At 41.8% G+C, this 11,923-nt stretch overlaps 1 protein-coding gene across 1 annotated transcript in view; it reads right to left on the bottom strand.

Moving 5' to 3' along the window:
- Window positions 1-8,536: 8,536 nt before the first annotated feature.
- Window positions 8,537-11,923, bottom strand: part of TRMT1L (tRNA methyltransferase 1 like) — a 35,631-nt gene continuing 32,244 nt past the window's right edge. Inside the window, exons 12-13 of the mRNA XM_065409764.1 lie at window positions 8,961-9,087; window positions 8,537-8,861 (exon numbers count right to left, since the gene is read on the bottom strand). Of these exons, the coding sequence (XP_065265836.1) occupies window positions 8,537-8,861; window positions 8,961-9,087 (452 nt within the window). The remainder of the gene's footprint in view (window positions 8,862-8,960; window positions 9,088-11,923) is intronic.

Here is an 11,923-nt window from a genome sequence, read left to right as displayed (position 1 = left end):
CTTGGAGAGAGGACTCTAACTTTTATAGCTATGATTTCTTTAATATTAAGGAGGCACCACCGTCATCTTCATGGACAGTACTTGGGATGTCTTCAGACTACTCACAGAGCCTACTTCTTCTTATAATTAGACAGTATTCTGAGTTTTATTTTTAATTTAATATTTTTTTCCAGGGGACTGAATAACCTTCTCCAGTGCATTCCATTGTTGTTATCAAAGATATGCTTTTTTTTATTCCCAGCTTATGATATCAGATCAACAAAGATTCCAGCGTGGAATGTTTTAACTTAATCCAGGAAAAGCTGTTGGTCTGCTAATATGCTTGATACAATTATACCAGCCCTTAGGTGAAATATTGAAGGTCTAAAGTAGTCAATAGTAGTATTCAATAGTAGCAGATGTTGTGGGGGCATAGTAATGGTGGTGATTTGCTAACTACTGTCACTATAAAAGATATTGAAGAATTCAATTCTGATAGCATACCATTTTGGCTTCAAGGTATTTACAGTAGTAATCTGATTCCTTGAAAGACTTGGATTATTGGCAATAGTCCAGGTAAGGTATAGTTTTCAGTACACCAAGATGAAGGCTTAAGGGAAAAAGTTCTGACACTTTAAAAAATCTTGCTATCTGCTAGATTTCATTAATTTCAGTATCAGGAAAAAAAATATTTTAAAAAAAGGAAACCTTTTTTTTCTGGGCAGAATATCACAGTCCCTGTGCACTCTCTAATTTTTGGTCTTTGACTCCTGTTGCAGAATTATCCTGTGCACATGTGCTTGGCAGATAACATTTATTGTACAAAATCTTCTCGGACAATTTAAAAGTCCTGGTATATCAAGTGTAATAGCATACTATTGTGGAAATATCATAGACTTTGCTGTAAAGGATTCTCTTTCTTGGAAATATAATTTTGCAACAAAAATCCCCTTTTAAAATTCCAGGATGATGGCATTGTGTTGCAGCAAGAGTATCTTATTTTATAACACTCTATCCACACCAGTTGTGAGCTATAACTGTGGTTCATCACTGAGGGAAAGAACTGCTTCAACTACAAACTGTTCTAAGTATTCTGTTTTAGCCAAAGCTTTAACAAATATGGCTTAGCACTTTGGAAGAAAATGTGTTAGTACTTGACAGGTTTACCATTTAGTGTCTTACAATGGGTTTTTTTTTTTTTTTTAAACTTGGCAGGTGGCTGCTGTGTGAAGTTTTGCATTTACCGTTCATCTGCATGTTAAACAGGTGGGGTTTTTTGGGGTTTTTTTCCTGGCGTGAACCCTGCACTCACCTAGTGGGGATGCTTTGCTGCAGCTAAAGAGAATTCTCAATGTTAGGGAAATGGCACAGTGATGTTCTCTTTGCTCTAAGGTTTTATCAGTACAGCCTTCCTGTCTCTGTAGTTTATAAGCTGAAAGTGAAAAGACCCTTAAAGCAGCTGAGGAATATTAAACTTTGTCTTCTCCCTTCTTGTCTTGCTCACAGTTAAGATGGATAAGTTTCTAAAGTATATGGAACTTGTACACTTTCAAATCCCTAGGTTTCTGTTGGGAAAGGAACAAGCTTTCCATTACTCCTTGTCATTCAAGTCTAACATTTGTAAATATATGTCCACTTTGACAGCTGTTTTGGGTCAGTTTCATCTCTATATGAAAAATTCATAGGTTTCTTGAATAACTTTTAATATTTCTTTTTGGTATCTAAAATGTTTTTACTACTCTTTTTGTAATCTGTGCCATGAAACTGACATTTCCAGTCACCAAGCATATTGGAGGGTGAGGGTTGATTTTCAAATGTTGTTTTATTCAGTATTACTTGGTGTAATGTTCAATTGTATAGATTACTAGTGCATGTCCACTAAATATAATCTTGTTTTTGTGATACTTAGATTTTATGGGGAAACTTCTAGGTTAGCTGCAGCAGAATGACAAATTCCCGGTATGATATCTAAGAATGTTTAAGGAGCAAAGGAGGTATTTGTGAAGCTGAGCTGTGTCTGTCTAGAGAATGTCTTTTTTTGTCCGCAGTTTAAAAAAGTGTGGAAGAATGTGAAACTTATTTTCATGTCATAGTGAATTTACTGAATATTTATGTTCTTTAAAAATATATATTATGTAGGTGTTTGATTATACCATTGATGCACTGTGACTTTAGTGCTATAAACAATTTTACTTTTCAAAACAACTTTCATATTGCCTTCCTGTTGAGCTAGATCTTCATTTTTGGTACCTTGTGATTGTTAGGTATGGTAAATTGAACAGTTATAATATCTGAAACTAAAGTCATACCTAACGTCTCACATTTGTCACAATAAAGCAAAAATGCTGTGAACACAGTACTGGAAATTCAATCACTTCCTATTACAGTCTACAAAAGAAACCATTTGCATTATAAATCCACCAGTACAGTCTAGCACTGTCTAACAACACTATCATATCTGCAGTTTTCTAGATAGAGGGCTGGGAGATGCATCTGCTTTCTGGATACACGTGCCAACACCACACAGTGGAATCTGGTGCCTCAGTTTCTCCCCCAACCCCACCCCCAACTTGTAAGGCCTGATTTAAAGCCCATTGAAATCAGTTGAAAAATTCCCATTTACTTCAGTGGGTTTTGGATCAGGGGCTTAGAATGGGATGTACATGTGTAATAACACTAGCTAATGTCAAACTTTTTCAGTGGCTGCCATGGCATGTATAACAAGTTATTCTGTTGGGTGGGACACAGAATGATTGTCATGCAAACGGTGATATGAAAAGAAGACGGTTGGTTTGGTGTGCCCTACTTGGGAACCCCAGCAAAATCAGTTTTTATGCATGGTGATTTACATGTGTGCTAATCACCTTCCCAACATAAATGGAGACAGAAGACTTGGAATATGTGAATTAGGATCATAGCATTACATACTGAATGGGGTTGAACTTTTATAAAAATAAGCAGTGTCAATTTTTGCTAAGTTTTACAACTGCAGCTATATTTGAGGATAAATGTATTGTAAGATACGTTGTTTTATCCACTTACCAGAAGAGTGGTATTTGATAAAGTCTAAGATGAAACTGTATGGTGCACTCTAAACCTCAGCCCTTCATTATAACACAACTGTAGTGCTGGATCAAACATTAAGCCATGATTATACTGAATATAAAACAATATCTCCCTCTCCTTATCCCCTCCATAGAAAAACATAATTAGGATTTCTCTTTCCTCCCACTGTTTAGGGTCAAGAAATGTTTAGGGCTCTTTTGATGAGGAGAAGAAAGGTCACACAACTTGTGGGATAATGGTTTGCAGATGCTTTGTACTTTCAGCTGTCCTCCACCATACATTCCGTGTTATTTAGGTGGTTGTTTTTAAATTATCTATACGAACAATAAAAGTTGGATTTTTGGTAGGTATCTGTGCTGGGACCACATCTGGGATGGTCCAGATCCATTTCTGCAGTACTACTGCCTATCTAGTTATTCTCCATTTTGTATTTGTGCATTTGATTTTTCCTTCCAAAGTGTAGTACTTTACATTTGTATTTATTGAATTTCATCTTGATTTCAGACCAATTCTCCAATTTAACAAGGTTATTTTGAATTCTAATCCTGCCCTCCAAAATGCTAGCAACCCCTTGCAGCTTGGTGTCATCTGCAGATTCTATAAGCAGACTCAGGGCAGACCCTTTGGGACCCCATTATTTATGTCCTCCCCGGTATGACAGCAAACTACTGATAACTACTCTTTGAGTACGATCTTTCAACTAGTTGTGCACCCATGTAAAGAGGGGCACGTGTCTCTCCCCTTCTGACAGGGCGGGAGGCCACGCTGCCTTGCTGTTTCTCAAGCAGGTGCAGCTCCCAGCTAGTGAGTCCACCTAGTGATTAATCCAAGCAGCACCCCTCAACCAGGGCAGCAAGCAGTTAGCAGGCCTGGCCGACAATCAGCCCAGGCCTTAATTAGTCTCTCCGCCCCAGTCCCTCAATCAGGGCAATTCACAGTTTATAGCTCAGACTGAGTCCGTGCAATACAGCCCAGCAGTTCAGGGTGGGGAATTAGCTCTCAACTGGGAGTGACAGCAAATGCGCCTGGCGCCATAGCTTCGGCAGGTGCCAAACCAGTTCAGGCCTCCTGGCCTCTTAGTGGGGAGATGGCCATCCTCCATAGGTGGGGTGCCCGGGGTAGGGGGATGCAGGCCCTCCCACTTCACTGTGTCCCAGCCCAGGGCCTTATTAGTGGAGGGGTAGTTCGCCACTAGGTCAGTGGGGATCCACCCGCAAGATGCTGGCCAGTTCACAATAATTCCACAGCTGAACCTATGTGGTGTCCCTGGGTTCCTTCCTACCCTCCCCAGTTTGGGGCACCTGGTTTCTGGGGTCGTCCTCGGTCTCTCTGGGATAAACAGCCAATGGCAGCCCCAGCAGTTCGTCGGCGTTGCTGGGCTCCAGTAATTCAAGTAACTCCTCTGGTCAGGCAGTTGTCTCCTTCAGCTCTGGGCCCCGGCAGTAAGGAAGAGACGTCCTGCACCTCTGGCAGCTTTCCCCCTGAGCTTGGAGGCTGGCTTCTTATAGTCCAGCTTCCTGTCCTGCCCCTCTGCTTCTGGCGGGGTGGCCGCAGGTGGCCTGGTTCTGCCCACCAGGGGGGCGCTCTCGGGTCTTTCCCCTTCTGACAGGGCAGGAGGCCGCACCTCCACGCTACAACCCACCTTATAGTAATTTCATTTAGCCAACATTTCTCTAGTTTGCTTAAGAGAATGTCATGTGGGACTGTGTCAAAAGCCTTACTAAAATCAAGATATCCTGTCTACAGGTTTTCCCCCATCAATTAGATCAGTAACCCTATCAAAGAAGGAAATTAGTTTTGCATGATTTGTTCTTGACAAATCCAATATTGGCATATATTTATAACCCTATTATTTTCTAGGCGCTTACAAATTGATTAATAATTTGTTCCAGGTATCACCATTAGATTGACTGGTCTATGGTTTCCCACGTTCTCTTTGTTCTCCTTTTTAAAGAAAGGTACTATGTTTCTCCTTCTCTAGTCCTCTTGGACCTCACATATCCTCCATAAGTTTTCAAAGATAATTGCTAATGGTTCTGTGATTGCTTCAGCTACTTCAAGTACTCTAGTGTGAATTTCATCAGATCCTACCAACTTGAATACATTTTAACTTAGGCCAAGTCTACACTATTGCTTATGTCAGCAACATTTATGTTGCTCATAGGTGTTGCTCAGCTGTGCCACTGTAAGAGTGGTACAGCTGTGCTTCTAAGCTCACTAGTGTAGACATGACCTTATTCTTTAACCTGTTCTTTCTCTAGTTTGGCTTGGGTTTCTTCCCCCGTGTTAATATTGTGTTAAGTATTGGATCACAAATTACCTTTTTAGTAAAGACTGGAGCAAAATGTACATTTAAACACCTCAGCCTTCTTGATGCTGTCAGTTATTAGTTTTCCATCCTTAAGTAGGGGACCCACACTTTCCTTAGTCTTTTTCTTGCTCCTCATGTATTTATAGAACCTCTTTTTATTGCCTTTTATTTCTTTTGCTAGGTGTAACTCATTTTGTGCCTTAGCCTTTCTGATGTTGTCCTACATGCTTGTACTGGTCTTTTGTATTCATTTTGTATTCATGTTTCCACTTTTTGCAGGATTCCTTTTTGATTTTCTGATTCTGATGGAGCCATATTGGCTTCTTACTATTTTTCCTATAGTATGAGGATAATTTGCTGTTGTGCCTTTAATCTTGTATCTGTGAGAAACTGCCAGCTTTCTCAAACTCTCTTTTCCCTTAAATTTTCTTACGTACCAGTTCTCTGAATTTGGAAGAGTTCCAAACTAACAGAGAAATATTGTCAAAGTATGCTTTTTTTTGAAGTTCATTGCCCATATTCTGCTGTTCTCACTCATTCTTTTCCTTAGAAACATGAAATCTATCATTTTGTGATCACATTCACCCATTGCCTTCGATCTTCAGATTTGCAACCAATTCCTCCCTGTTAGTCAGAATCAAGTCGAAAATGGCTAGCCCCGGTAACTTACTCCACCTTCTTAAACAAAAAGTTGCCCCAATACACTTTAAGAACTTATTGGACATTTTGTGTTTTGCTGTATTACTTTTCCATGAATACATTCAACTGAAAGCTAATTTGTACTTCTGAGACTTGCTGAACTATGACGGCAAGTTAAACTAAAGATTATGCATTAAGGAGCTAGTTGACTACATGCCAGATTTGCCTCAGCAACAAGATTTGGATATTGAGTGTTAAGATAGAGGTATACACAAACTGTTCTCCTAATCTCTGCAGTTAGTTTTTCAGGCAGAAATGTGATTTTAAAGTTGACATTCGTTTCAATTCAGTGTTGGATTTCTTTAACTGAAACATTAGAAACTTTTTGTATTTTGCCAGTTTGTTTGCTTTGCATTTGACAACTTCCTGGTTTGTCAGTTTCACTGTATCATCAAGTTGCTCTGTTGGTGTGAGACTCTTCCACAGCAATAGAGATTAAAAACAAGAATGAGGTCTGAACGCTTCAATAAGACCAGTATTTAGTTAAAAGGACACTCAATTTGAAACCTTGTCAACTTAAAAAAAATTGAGCTAAGTAATTCCAGGTTCTACATCTGCTGTACAGACCCCGTGTCAATTTTCATGGAATTTTCTTTTTATTGTGATGTTTTTGTGTGAACTTTAGCATGAAGTAAGTGGGTACTATGTGGAAGATTTCTCTGGTGCCTACACTGAAATTGCTTTTTCTCCAGCACCAGTAAGTCATGCATGATTCTTTCCCTCTGTGTTCCCAGTCCTATTAGACTAGTTCATGTACTTTATGCCAAACCTCACACTACTAGTGTTTATTTTGTGGATTTCTGAAAGAAGATTTTTCTTCTATAAGTCAAAGAGCTACATGACTAGAGTCTTACAGCTTGGCAGAGCCTGAAAGTGCTATGTATCAAATACCCTATCTTGTAGAATTGAGTGGCATAGAATGGCTGAGAAGGAAGTGATAGAGTGGTTCTCTGACAGGACTGGGGCCGTAGCGGCTGTGAAAACCTGTATCTGAAGGCGTGTCTATACTACATATGCTTTGCTGGCATAGCTATGCTGGCAGAACCCCATAGTAGGGAGATGTAGCATAAACTGATATGACAGGAGGAGTTCTGCTGGTACAGCTAAGCCACCAGTGAAATGACATTAGCTAAGCCACCAGAAACACTCTTCTGGCTGCATACTTATATCTACATGGGGGGAGTTTCTTTTGGCACACTTACGTTGGTTTTTAGGGGGTATGATTTTTTTCCCCCTCAATCTCCTACCCGATACATAGTTATGCCGCCAAAACTTTGTAGACTAAGCGTGAATCTAAAATTATTACCTGTGCTGTATGGAAGATCCTGTTTTAAAAGCAGTATAAGACAGTTGTTCCTAGATCAGAACTAGCGAACGACAGAAGTTTTGGACCAAATTCTTCATTCTAACAGTTGGAAAAAGCTACACTAAAATGAACCATATGATTTTATGGCTGAAGTAATACCATATATATATATGGTATTACTTCAGCCATAAAAAATATATATATACACATACACACACATTTTTTAAAAGGAATGACTATTTATTAAATGTGTTTTTTCAACCTGTACCACGAGAGATGGTTCAAATAGTGAAAATAACCTGTTTATGTAAAAATTTAATCATTGACTCGTAAAAGGAATCTCACAAGCAGGTTAAATTAGATAACTGCCAGCTAACTGACTAGAGTTCAGATGTATTGACTTAATCATCAAATAGTACCAGTGACAATTTAAACGCTGGATGAGTTAAATCCTGGTGAATTAACTCTTTGCCACTCAGTCCTCTCTCCCCAATAGCTTACCAGATTTCTCCTTTATTACCAGTAGGTAATTGTTATTTTGTACAAAGTAGCTAATTCACTTCAAATATATAGCTATGTAGAGCTAAAGATAAAAATTCAAATAGCAAAAAGTTTAATTTCATTCCTGATCCACTTGCATTTAGGTCTTTGCTTTTAGGTAAAAGTTAAGTTTGCTACCTAAGGATATAATTGTACCTATTTAAAATGTTCTGGCTTGCTTAAATTTAATACCACATTTTATAGTGCAACATTTTTGGTGTCTGACCTATTGCTAAACTCTAACCAATCAAGCTGCAGGCATGATGGCCCATTTCATACTTAGGTTATGCTCTAGCAACACTTACAGAAATGTTTAAGACTTTTGGCCCCATCACTTATCCACTGTACTGGAAATTGCACTAGGAGCTTGAATAAGGCTTTTCGAAGAGCTGGGGGTAGTCACAAAATGCCATTGATTAAAAGAAAGACAAGAGCATAAAAGTCAATACCCTCTATAGTTTTTCTCCACTCTAATTGTAACTTGACCATATGTATTGTGATCAATTACAAGTTCTTCTGTGTAATTCTAAAATGTCACCCAAGCATTAAAATAACTGGCAACCCAAGCTTTCAAAACCAGTTCTGTAGATTGGTTTACATGAGTAGGGCTTAGTTGCAAATCTCAAATTAACACATTATTTGCATTCAGCAGCAGTAAAGTTATCGTTATAGCTGTCTTTTGTGAACGTGAGAATGTCTCTTGATTTATTATCTTCTGTGAACTCCATGGCTCCTGACTTGTCAGCTACAGCAGTTTGGACATTGTCTCCTGCCTGGGCATCTTCAGTGGACTGGACAGGGCCTTCTGCCTGCCCCCCAATGTACGTGGGAGTGCTGTACTTCACAAGGATAGATTTAAACTGTGCCAAGGGTGCATTTGTGCGAACTCCCATGGGATCAAAATGGGTTCGGCTTACTCTATACCCAGCTTGGGACAGATACTGTAAGAACTTGTTTAACCTGAAAAAAATATAGAGAAAGTTATTACTGATTAGTTGGTTTCAACACAGATTACACACTGATTTTGTTGGAAATCAGAAACTGGAACTTGATCCTTACTTTGGCATGTTCATTCCTTTGATACTATGTCTATGGATATTATAGTAAAATGCAGGGTGCTCAGCATTGCTTTCGGCCTTCTGTCTTTTTGCTATGTTTCTACTCATTTCATTACTTTTCCTTTTACCTGAAACACAGAAATGCTCATTAGGGGTAAGATCCAAAATGTAGGTCCTCAACCTCTGCCTAACTCTGTAGCCACCTAAAAAATCAATTACTGAGTGTGCACACAGTTGCTTCAGTCCAGGCAGCTGGGTGTCTTAAGTCCAGTGGGATCCTCAAACTAAGTATTCCCCTGCTTAGCTGGCAAGTGCTCTCAGAAGCCACCCACTGTATCAGGCCCCACAAAAACCACCGAAGATGGTGGTGCCAACTTAGAACCACTGCTTTAACCCAATGGCTGGAGCCCTCACCTGGGATGTGGGAGACCTGGGTTTAATTCCCCTCCGCCCCCCTGGTATGAAGAAGAGATTTGAACTCTGGTCTGTCTCCACCCAGGAGAGTGCCATAACCACTGTGCTAGGGGGTATTTTGAGGCAGATCTCTCTTCTGTTGAAACGGTTCCACTGTATATAATTAATATGTATTGGGCCAGAGTAACCCACTAGGTACATGGGAGACCCATGTTACAGAGTCCTCCAGCTCCAGTACATATTTATTTATATATAGTGGAACAGCTTCAACAAGAGAAATAGAAACCCGAGTGGTTAGGGTACTATCCTTAGAGGGGGAGACGAGAGCTGAAGTCTCTTCTTGATATCAGTGAGAGGGGACAATCAAACTAGGTCTCCAATATGGTAGGTGAGTGCTCTTAGCACTGGGCTAAATTATATACATTTGACCAGCACTATTGTAGCACTTAGTGATGATGCCACCCAGCACCCAGTCTGTGTGCGAGAAAGGTGCATAAGCCCTTTCTCGCAATCTTCAGGAGCGGGTTCATGGCTTTGAATCCTGAGTGGAGGGATGCACCCTCCAGCCCCGAGTTAGGCACATAAGTCTCTCTGAGGAGCAGGGCTCAGGACTCGCCCTTCTTCTTGGCATTTTGTAGTGGCAACTCAGTGAGCTGGATTTTGTGGATCCCTAACTCTCCCCCGCATTGTATACGGAGCACTGGAGCCCAGCTCAGAGCTGTGGATTTCACTAAGCAGTAGAGTACCTAAATGATAAGCGTTGCAATGCTTAACGTTTCAGTCCCCTGTGGGAAACTTACCTTAGGCCTCTATTGCTTTTCTGTAGGTAGCATTCCTGGCTTAGGGTATGTCTACACTACGAAATTAGGTCGAATTTATAGAAGCCGGTTTTATAGAAATTGGTTTTATACAGTCGATTGTGTGTCCCCCCACATAAAATGCTCTAAGTGCATTAAGTCGGCGGACCGCGTCCACAGTACCGAGGCTAGCGTCGACTTCCGGAGCGTTGCACTGTGGATAGCTATCCCACAGTTCCCGCAGTCTCCGCCGCCCATTGGAATTCTGGGTTGAGATCCCAATGCCTGATGATGCAAAAACAGTGTTGTGGGGGGTTCTGGGTACATGTCGTCAGGCCCCTCCCCCTCCGTCAGAGCAACGGCAGACAATCGATTCGCGCCTTTTTACCTGGGTTACCTGTGCAGACAACATACCACGGCAAGCATGGAGCCCGCTCAGCTCAGCTCACTCACCGTCACCATATGTCATCTGGGTGCCGGCAGACGTGGTACTGCATTGCTACACAGCAGCAGCTAATTGCCTTTTGGCAGTAGACGGTGCAGTATGACTGGTACCCATCATCGGCTATCTGGGTGCTGGCAGACGTGGAGCTGCATTGCTACACAGCAGCAGCTCCTTGCCTTTTGGCAGTAGATGGTGTATTACGACTGGTATCCATCGTCGTTGTATTCCTCAGTGAGTTCGGTCAGAGGCACCTGGGCAGACATGTTTTGTCTCCTGGAGACTCAGTCCTGCCGGCAGTCCTATTGAACCGTCTTGACGATGATGGCTAGCAGTCAAAGTACAGCATCTTCTGCCAAGCACCCAGAAGATGCCGATGGCTATCAGTCATGCTGCACCGTCTGCTGCCAGCTTAAGATGTAAAAAATAGATGGACCAGATTTGTTCTGTATTCATTTGCTTCCCTCTCCCTCCGTGACATCAACGGCCTGCTAAACCCAGGGTTTTGAGTTCAATCTTTGGGGGGGCCATTCTGTGTGACAGTTGTTTGTGTTTCTCCCTGATGCACAGCCACCTTTGTTGATTTTAATTCCCTGTAAGCCATGTCATCACTCACCCCTCCCTCCCTCCATCAGACAATAGTTTCGCGCCTTTTTTCAGCCCAGACGCCATAGCACTGGGATCATAGAGCCCGCTCAGATCACCGCGGCAATTATGAGCACTATGAACACCACGCGCATTGTCCTGGAGTATACGCAGAGCCAGAACATGCCGAAGCAAAACCAGGCGAGGAGGCGATTGCAGCGATTGCAGCGCGGCGACGAGAGTGATGAGGAAATTGACATGGACATAGACCTCTCACAAAGTACAGGCCCCAGCAATGTGCAAATCATGGTGTTACTGGGGCAGGTTCATGGCGTGGAACGCCGATTCTGGGCCCGGGAAACAAGCACAGACTGGTGGGACCGCATCGTGTTGCAGGTGTGGGACAATTCCCAGTGGCTGCGAAACTTTCGCATGCGTAAGGGCACTTTCATGGAACTTTGTGACTTGCTTTCCCCTGCCCTGAAGCGCCAGAATACCAGGATGAGAGCAGCCCTCACAGTTGAGAAGCGAGTGGCGATAGCCCTGTGGAAGCTTGCAACGCCAGACAGCTACCGGTCAGTCGGGAATCAATTTGGAGTGGGCAATTCTACTGTGGGGCCTGCTGTGATCCAAGTAGCCAACGCAATCAAAGACCTGCTGATATCAAGGGTAGTGACTCTGGGAAACGTGCATGTCATAGGGGATGGCTTTGCTGCAATGGGATTC

Source organism: Emys orbicularis, chromosome 8 (assembly GCF_028017835.1).
Source record: "Emys orbicularis isolate rEmyOrb1 chromosome 8, rEmyOrb1.hap1, whole genome shotgun sequence".
NCBI classification, from domain to species: Eukaryota; Metazoa; Chordata; order Testudines; family Emydidae; genus Emys; species Emys orbicularis.
This window is presented reverse-complemented; position numbering and strand designations above follow the sequence as displayed.